We start from the raw sequence: 10087 nt of genomic DNA, 5'->3' as shown, positions 1-10087 counted from the left end.
TGCATTATATCAGGTACATCTTTAGGGCAAAGGATGAGATGGTTAGACAGTGTTATCGAGGCAACAAACATGAAATTAAGCAAACTCCAGAGCATGACAGAAGACAGGAGGGCCTGGCATGATGTGATCCATGGGGTTGCGAAGAGTCGGACTCAACTGTGCGACTGAACAACAACAAACAAAAGTTGGAGTTTTGCATAGGGTACACCAATCTGATTGCCTGTTGTGGGTGATTGTGAATTGTCATGGGCTCCCCTGAAGAATCCTGGGAACTGTAGTTCAGAAAGGGTGCTTGGAATTGTCTGTTAAAGACCACTACTCATCCCTGCTCCCTTTCAGAAATACAATTCCCAGGGTTCCCTGGAGAAGAAATTATTATCATGCCTGGGATGTAGATAGGCCCAGTCATCAAGGTGTGATCTTCCCTTGACAGATCGTTTTAGGAGCAAAACCCAACGCTCTTACTGTTATGGGTCCTGTGCAGGCCATACAGGTGGTGTGGAATTTTTTTGGAATACAGGAGGTGCTTGAAGCTAGGAGATGCCAGGAGCTGTCATTGTAAGACAGGAGATTGCAAGTTATTTCTAAAAAGGTCTTCTGCAGTCTTGCACTTTCTGGGGGTGGGTGGGGGTGGAGGTCATTGTCAGCAGGCCCTCAAGTGAACTGAGCAGCAACTGGGGAGGGGGGCAGCACCCCCAAAATTAATTTTCTCTAAAAGATTATTTAGAAACAATCTGTGTATTTGGGAAGCCAGGAATTTTTGAACAACTGGAGTTTGGCACAATACTGGACTGTAGCCTTTTTAATTAGTTAAGAGGTATATGCAAATGACTGCAGCCTGATAGGTTGATCAGTGGTCTATGATTATCTGCAAAACCCATGCTATGGCCAGTCAGGTTTGGCCTGTGAACAGTGTGCTTCCTAATGGGCAGTGACTTCTCTTTGTTGTGCCTAGCTCCCTGTCTCCCATCACAGATATTTATGCCCCAGTGCAGTTCCATTGCACCTGGCTTCTTGCACCATGTTGCAGTTTGTCTCTGTGTTGAACAGTTGACCAAAGGTTGATTAGTGTAGTTATTCTGAATGTGAAATTCAGCTTTCTTCACTTGCCTGCATTCCACTGCAACTCCTGTCAAACCCTTCTAAATCCTGCAGCTTGTTTTCCCTCCCAAGTCCTTCCAGCTTCTTACGCCCTACCCATCCTCTCCTCCCTCCAGAGACCTCTGGCCTTCAGCCTCCCCCAGGTTCCTCCCTCTTTTGTCCCTAGGCCCTGTGCAAGGGTTTTGTTTTTCTCATGGCCAAAACTACTTCCCTAACAGCAGCTGCCTTGAGTTTCAACATTCCATGTCTAACCCTTCTCCCTCCAAAGTTAGAATGTTAATGAACATTCCATGATGTGGTTTATTGCCTAGCTCAGACAAGGATTGATTCCGCAGTACATTCGGTGGGATGCTGAACAGAATGGCCTCACAGTTGGGACAGAGCTCTGTGAGGTCGTAGGGTGGAAAACGCATGACCGAGCTCCAGTTCAGAGCAGAGATGTGTAGTGGCTTGAGTGTCAAACTGGAGAGACTCAGGTTCAGTTCACCAGTCGTGTTATGAAGCTCACATTGGGCGGCTTAGCTCTCTCTTTGTCTCTGCCTAACCTACCTCACAGACTTGTTCTGAGGACAGAAGAATGGGTGAGAGAACTATGCATACTGCCCTTTAGTGGATGTAGAATGTGCTTTTAAAAACAATTGTCCTCACAACAACCCTTTGAGGTAGGCCTCTCTCAGGGCTTAACTACATTGCCCTCATGTTCACCATGAGTCCTGCCCATAAGGTATGCACTGGAAGTTCCATGCTTGAAACAGAATTCCCAGATATGGACCTGATTCCAGTAGGCGCTGTGACACATAAGGAAAGGGAGTATAAGCCATCCCTCCGTGCTCATTTTCCTGACCAGAGTGCCAGTGTTTGCCCCATTGGGGAGACTTACATTTCCCCACAGGGACAAATAGCAGTTGCCTGAGTCCATTTCATGTTGGGGAAATGGTGCAAGTAGAAGGGCTTAGACACCCTGTTCCACATGCTGCAGACCTGGTCTGAAATGGCCCTTGTACGTCTGAGAATTTGGTTCTGAACGCAGAATTCCTAGCACCCATCTCATGGACAGGAAGGACCTGTAGTAGATGTGGCCAGGATGCAAGGGCAATGTATTGTGTCGTTAGGCCCTTATACCCATTTTACAGGGAGAATTAAGAGTCATCCAGCTTCTAGCCACTATGTCCTACTGCCTCCCTTTCCCCTATAAAACACATGCTTGGATGTGGCTTTCCCTCTTGATTGCAGGAGGAATAGGGGGGAAATGGTACCGTCAGACCACTGGGCCCTGTAGCCCACTACTGTTCACATTGACTGGCAGTGGTACTCCTGGGTCTCTCCCAGCTTTGCTACCTGAGGATGCCAGTGGTCAATATCGAGCAGGGGCTTTACCACTAAGCTACAACTCCCTTGGCGGGAGAATACAACATGGCTTGAGGATATCCTTACTGGCAACCTGAATCCGTAGCCACCTGAAAAACCAGTGTGGTTGCAAGCTTTTCTACTCACCCCTGCTCCTGTGTCTTTTTAACAGCAGCTCAGTCTTCAGACTATAGCAGACGTTAACATTTCTGTGCCGCATAAAGCATCACCAGCAAATTTCTCCAGATACTCACTGTTAAAGAGCCCAGAGGCAGGGTCTTTTTCTGGTTAGCTGGTAACTCTAGAAGCCAGTTGCCAAAAGCTTCAGCTACCCAGCAAACTGGCAAGTAGGGCCACAGCCAGACCTTGTAGTGCGTCACCCTGTTGTTCACAGGAAATGGTTTTTAATTATTTCATAAATGAGCAATGGTTCTGCACCCCTTGCCTACTATTCGTCCTGGCCATCCTGGAGGGGGGGGGGCATTTGTTTCTTTTTTCTTTTCTTTTTCCATGTTACTTGAAGTTTGAAACTGTGGATCCATCTGCCATTTGTCCCAGAGCACATACAATTCCCTCATCCCAGACAAGGCCTTCCTGTTTTTTTAAAAAACTAACCTTGCTTGGTTGTATGTTGTTTCTTTCGTCTGTTGTATGTCTGTGTACATATTGTATTTAGAAATGGCATTCAGATGTGTACATAGTATAATATATTGGGATTTAACCAGCAGTTCCTCTACAATCACACCCTCACTGTGGGGTGTTTGTTGTTGTTTTTATATTGACAAGTGACCAATAAATTTTGTTGGTTTTCAGTTTTGTGTTTTTTTAATCCTCTCTGCCTCTGCTTAAGGTTACCAACTCTGGCGTGGGCAGTTCCTGGAGGTTTGGTGAGGGGAGGGAGCCGAGCGGGGTTGTGACGCCAGAGAGGCCATACTCTGAAGGGGCCGTTTCCTCCGGGGGAGGTGGCCTCTGTAGTCTGGAGATTAGTCGTGATGCCAGAAGAACTTCAGGCTCCACCTGGAAGTTGTAGCAACCCGAGCTGCAGTGTTAGGAAAGTCTAGTAACGAATAAATATCCACTGCGAGGAACTTTTATAAATTAACGTGTTCTATTTACAATTATCGTTCTATAAAGTGCATAGTGTACTATTATTACACCCTTATCAGGTACATGCATTCAATTCATTCAGTTTAACAACTACCAGTCAATTTTGCATCAATATTTTTAAAAGTCAGTGTATATTTATTTGTTACTAGACCCACCTGGAAGTTGGCAACCCTATTCTGTACCTTGTAGGAAACCAGATCCATGCTTTTATATATATAAAGTGGTTAAGACGCTGAACTGCAGGCTGTGGAAGGTCGGTAGTTCAGCAGTTCGAGACCCGGGTGTGCCGCATGACGGAGTGAGCTCCCGTCTCTAGTTCCAGCTCCTGCCAACCTAGCAGTTCAAAAGCAAGAAATTGCAAGTAGATAAATAGGTACCACTTTGGTGGGAAGGTAACAGTGTTCTGTGTGCCTTGGTGTTTAGCCATGCCGGCCACATGACCACGGAAACGTCTTCGGACAGCACTGGCTCTTCGGCTTTGAAACGGAGATGAGCACCGCAACCCTAGAGTCGGATTCGACTGGCTTTCGAGCAAGTGACCCTTTACCTTTTTTTTTAAATCATCATTAACAACAATGTACATCAAAAGCATTAAACAAGCAACAACAAGAGATAAGGATCAAATCGTATCAAAAGCCTATTATGTAACAGTAAAAACTATTGTAACTATTTGAACATTTATCAACCAATAAGAAAGGGTAAGAAGTGCTGGTAATTATGCTACCCTCTGTCAGTAAGGCAAGTGTGAGGACTAGATTAGATCTGGATCTTAGATGTAGAAGATAGGAAAAGGGACTGAAAATAATATAGTATAGAGAAGAAGAGATTGGATTTATACCCCGCCCTTCACTACCCAAAGGAGTCTCAGAGCGGCTTACAAACTCCTTTCCCTTCCCCTCCCCACAACAGACACCCTGTGAGGTAGGTGGGGCTGAGAGAGCTCTTGACTGCTCTTTTTCAACGACAGCTCTTATCAGAACTATGGCTTGCCCAAGGTCATCCAGCCAGGTGCATGTGGAGGACTGTGGGGAATCAAACCCGGTTCTCCCAGATTAGAGTCTGTGCACTTAACCACTACACCAAGCTGGCTCTATATGCTGCCAAAGCGAGCAGAATTGATCGTCCCTTTGCTTAAGCAGGACTCTTCCTCTCTAGGGGCTAAATCTTCGTGGTTACTAAGAGATGAAGATAAATAAGTAACTTTGCATGTGGCTAAATTTTTGGCAGCTGTAATAAAATCATGTAACTCAGGTAGTAAACTTTAGGCTTCACTTTTAGTGTGTGATGACTCGCTGTTTTAAGACTTTGGTTGTGGAAAACAGTAATTAAGAAGACTGAAAATAAAACAACCAATATTGTAGAGCTTCAAATAGAGCTGTGCTGTGGCCCCATGTGCCATACAGTATGCAGTTCTAGTCTGAAAGGATACTGCAGAGATGGGGAAAGTTCAGAAAAGGGCAACCAACATTGTTACGGCATTGGAACACCTTTCCTATGAGGAAAAGCTATGAGTCTGGGCCATTCAGTTTAGAAAAAGACTAAGAGGGACATGATAGCGGTTTATAAAATTATGCACAAACCCTGACGTGGATAGCCCAGGCAAGCCCAATCTCATCAGATCTCAGAAGCTGAGCAGGGCTGGCCCTGGCAAGTATTTAGAATCATAGAATCACACCTTTGGAAGGGGCGATACAGGCCATCTAGTCCAACCCCCTACTCAATGCAGGGTCAGCCTAGAGTATCCCTGACAAGTGTTTGTCCAGCTGCTGCTTAAAGACTGCCAGTGAGGGGGAGCTCACCACCTCTGTAGACAGCTGATTCCACTGTTGCACAGCTTTTACTGTAAAAATGTTTCCCCTAGTATCCAGCCAGAACCTTTCCACCCTTCATTTAAACCCATTATTGCTAGCCCTATCCTCTGCTGCCAACAGGAACAACTCCCTGTCCTCTAAGTGACAGCCCTTCAGATACTTCAAGAGAGCAATCATGTCCACCCTCAGCCTCCTCTTCTCTATACTGAACATCCCCAAGTCCCTCAGCCTCTCTTCATAGGGCTTGGTCTCCAGGCCCCCGATCATCCTCGTTGCTCTCCTCTGCACCCACTCCATTCTGTCCACATCCTTTTTGAAGTGAGGCCTCCAGAACTGTACACAATACTCCAGGTGCGGCCTGACCAATTCAGTGTACAGTGGGATTATGACATCTTGCAATTTGGATGGCATGCCTCTGTTGATACACCCCAAGATCGCATTAGCCTTTTTTGTTGCCGCATTGCACTGGTTGCTCATATTTAACTTACGACCCACCCGTACCCCAAGATCTTGTTCACACATACTGCTACTCAAAAGTGTATTCCCCATCCAGTATGCATGTTCCTCATTTTTGTTACCCAGATGTAGAACTCTGCACTTATTCTTGTTAAACTGTATCTTGTTCACATCCGCCCACTTTCCAGCGTGTTCAGATCTCGTTGACTTCTATATCTTCTGGTGTGTTTGCTGCTCCTCCCAATTTGATGTCATCTGCAAATTTAATGAGTAGCCCCTCTACACCCTCATCCAGATCATTTATAAAAATATTGAAAAGTACTGGCCCCAGAACCAAGCCCTGTGGCACCCCACTGGACACCTCCCTCCATTCAGATGAAATGCCATTGACAACTACTCTTGGAGTGTGGTTCTCCAACCAGTTCCCTATCCACCTAACTATCCTAGTGTCCAATCCACAGTCCTCTAGTTTACCCGTTCAGAACATCATGGGGAACCTGGTTAAGTGATTTTAGTTGGAAGGGAGATCGCCAAAGGAATACCAGGATCGGGCTGCAGAGGCAGGCAATAGCAAGCCACCTGTCTGAAACATCCATGCCCCACTGGGGGTCCCCAGAAGTCACCATGACTTCCAGGCATGCAAACTCATACACACCAAAAAAACACAAAAAACCCTTACCAAAAATAGAATTATGCACACAATACAGGAAGTGGATAGGGAGATTTTTGTCCCTTTCCCAAAAGAAGTTGATGGGGAGTACACTCAGGACAGATAAAAGGAAATACTTTTTTACTCAACAAGTAAAGGAATTGCAGAATTCAGTAGTAGTAGAATGTCAGTAGATGTAGTGGTGGCCACAGGCATAGATGTCTTTAAAAGGGGGTTAGGCAGATTCAAGGAGGAGAGCTCCATCAGTGGCTACTAGCCATGGTGACTAAAGGAACCTCCATATACAGAGGCAGCCAAACTCTGATTACCAGTACTAGGAAGCAGCATCAAGGGAAGGCCTTAACTCCTGTGCACTGTTTGTTGGCCTTCTGGCACAACTGGTTTGGCTGCTGTGTGAAACAGGATACTAGATGAGATGGACCCCTGATCTGATCCATCAAGGCTCTTCTGGTATTTTTGGTATTTTTGGCCACTGTGTGACAGAGTGTTGGACTTGATGGGCCATTGGCCTGATCCAACATTGGCGTCTCATATGTTCTTATGTTCTGTCTTTATCCATTCCTTGTAATTTTTGACATGACAAATGGAAATTGTTTAACTGGCTTCCAAGAAACTTATTTAAAATCACTTGATTAAATATGTTTGCATATTGCAAAAATCTCAGAGACAGTTCCCTTTTGAGGCTCCCCTAAAATCTGTGTGAAATAATTTAGCTTTGAACAGAAAGTAGCTGAAGCAAGATCTTTTCTGGTGATAGGGATGCCCATATGTGAGCAGGCATTCCCAAGCCTAAAACCATGACTCATACTTGGAAGGGGCAGTGACTGGCACAGACTTGCAATGGGCAGCAGTCTCTTAAGTTCTGGTCATTTTGCAGCATCATTTCAACTGGAAGGGACTGAATAATCCAGTTACAGCTGATGCAGATCCAGCGGCATCTACCGATCCCCAGTAGAGAATAACCAAAAGAAGACCATACAAAGAGCTCATACAGAGATACAGCAGACAAACTCCTCTGTGGAGGTGTGCTTTATGTGTCATTGGAGCCTTATCTTTTCTTGCAGAATACTAACATGCCCCGGTTCCGAGCTGGGAATCACTGAAGGGGTAAAAATAGGAAAGATTTTAAAATGAAGGTGGTTTCCCCTGGGTACAAAACTCCCAAAATGTTCAGAATTGTAACATTTGGCACATGCCAGAAACCTGATCACACCATGAGGAAAACTGTCCCAGGAGCCAATAGGTACAGGCACAATTGAAGCGATCACAGGGAACAGAAAACCCTCTGAGTCCCGCACAGACAGACAAAGCTTTGTCCTGGGAGCTCAGGTGTCTCCTTGAGTGGCATTTCCTTGTGCTCATATTGAGCAATAAAGGCAAGCCTGGCTTGAACTTGAGGATCCTGAACTTCCTGGTTTGCACGGGTCTGAAAACAAAGCAAGAAGCATCAGAGCAAGCTCCAAACAGTTCCCGAGTGAGACCATGGCCTACCGAGACCTGGTAAGGAACTGGCACCAAGGCATCCTGGCTCTGGAGGAGGGTGACTGGGCATTGGCCTTAAAGATCTTCCAAAGCATCGAAGGGCCTCCCTCGAAGATTGAGTTCAACATTGGCTGCATCCATCTCTTAAAAGGAAACCTGGCAGAAGCACTGGAGGTAAGTCACAGCCATTTTATACATTAATTAGCAACAAACCCAGGCTTCAAATAATGCATGATGTGGAGAATGTGGTTGGAGGGAGCCTTTCTTCCCTCTCTCGAAAGACTAAAACTCAGAGGTTACCTGATAAGGTTGAGAGGCAGAAGATTTAGGACAGACAACAGTTATTTCTGTATTAGAGTTGCCAAATCCCCCTGATCACTGGCCGGGGGAGTTGGGGAGGTTCCAGGTTGGGGAGCTCCTGGAGATTTGGGGGTGGAGCCTGGGGAGGACAGAGACCTCGTAGGGGGGTACAATACTATAGAGTCTACCCTCCAATGCCCCCATCTTTTCCCAGGGGAACTGGTGTGTGTGCGCGCACGCACTTGCATGCCTAGAAGTCATGGTGACTTCTGGTGGCCAATGTTCCGTCTAAGCTGTGGAATCTTGTGAGCAAAAATTCTGCTTTGTGAGCCACTGGCATTAAAGTTGTGAGCAAGCAATTTGGCTACTGCATAAATTGGTTTGCTCTGGAGCCATCCTTCCTGAGCTAAGACAAAAATGTGTGAGCTGGAGGCTAAAGAACTGAGCTAGCACATACTAACTCATCTTAGAGGGAACACCTCTGGTGACCCCTAGTGGGGTTTGGTTGCTTTCAGAGAGGTGATTTGCTATTGCCTGCCTCTGTGTCCTAGCCCTGGTATTCCTTGGAGGTCTCCCTTCCAAGTACTTCCCAGGGTTGGCTCTGCTTAGCTTCCGAGTTCTGATAAGGTCGGGCTTTCCTGGGCTATCCAGGTCAGGGCCAGAGGAACTGATCTCTGTAGTCGGGAGATGAGCTGTAATTCCTGGCGATCCCCAGATCCCACCTAGAGACTGGCATCCCTATTCTGTATTAAAAAGATGTATAGAGGTCCCTGCCACATGGCAGAAAAAACAATCGGCAAAGTGCGGCTAATCAGAGCCGCGGCGGCGGGATCCCACAGATCCCCTGAGCCGCAGCGCCGTTGCTTCCCAGCACAATCAGATGCCGGGGAGGAAGCCACGGTCAGGAGGGGGAGGCTGCCGAACTGCGCATGTGTGAGCATGCGCAGTTCGCCAGGAGCCGGGGATGCACCAGCGGAAGGACACGCCGGCGATCCCACGGCCGGCCTAGATGCGGCCTTGCCGGAAGAACCACCTCAGTAGGTGGTTTATTTTTGCTGCTGCGTTTTGGGCAGAAGGGCTGGATTGGGGATGGGTGCGCACCGCTTCCCAGATGTTGCAGTGGGATCGCGCCCATTTGCTGCGCCCCCGATCCATCCCTCTCCCAGCCCAAAACCTCTCGTGTGACCGGGGCCAGAGTTACCTTTTCCTCCCCCTAAAATTGAAACCCAAGGCAGCTAACAAAAATAAAGCCATCTTGCCTTGTGGACAAAGGACAATAAAAACAGCAATCAGAACATCAGGCTCTAAAAACTTTTCTAGTTTCTGAGGGCAGCCGTGTTGGTCTGCGGTAGAACACCTGGATCTGAGTCCAGTAGCCTCCGAGAGACCATCAAGATTTTTCGAGTACAAGCTTTTGTGAGTCGAAGCTCCCTTTAGCTCTTGAAAGCGCATACCCCCAAAATCTTGTTGGTCTCTAGGGTGCTACTGGACTCAAATCTAGCTGTAAAAACTTCAGCACTTTTAAAGAATGAAAGCTGAGAAGTCAGGGAAGGTGATACCTATATTTAGGGGTCATTTCGTAGATAAAGAGGTGCAGGAGCTCATTAGCATAACTCATTAGCATATCTTATTTGCATATGCCACACACCCTGACATCACTGGAAGTGTGTCAAAAGGCAACACCCACTGTTTTGGATTGCTAGCTATTGGGGGGGGGGGACACACGTGCTGATCTGTCCTCGCAGAGGAGGGAGAGATTGTACCTGAATAAAACTTAATTAATAAATAAAATAAATAATAAAAAAACAATAAA

At 46.6% G+C, this 10087-nt stretch overlaps 1 protein-coding gene across 1 annotated transcript in view; it reads left to right on the top strand.

The window, feature by feature from the left end:
• The first annotated feature begins 7974 nt into the window (after nucleotides 1-7974).
• Nucleotides 7975-10087, top strand: part of NOXA1 (NADPH oxidase activator 1) — a 25919-nt gene continuing 23806 nt past the window's right edge. The window contains exon 1 of the mRNA XM_015423100.1: nucleotides 7975-8148. Coding sequence (XP_015278586.1) covers nucleotides 7975-8148 — 174 coding nt within the window. The remainder of the gene's footprint in view (nucleotides 8149-10087) is intronic.

The sequence above is a fragment of the Gekko japonicus genome, unplaced genomic scaffold, assembly GCF_001447785.1.
Source record: "Gekko japonicus isolate JY-2015 unplaced genomic scaffold, Gekko_japonicus_V1.1 scaffold454, whole genome shotgun sequence".
NCBI classification, from domain to species: domain Eukaryota; kingdom Metazoa; phylum Chordata; class Lepidosauria; order Squamata; family Gekkonidae; genus Gekko; species Gekko japonicus.
The sequence above is the reverse complement of the archived record's forward strand: the minus strand, read 5'-3'. Positions and strand labels throughout refer to the sequence as shown.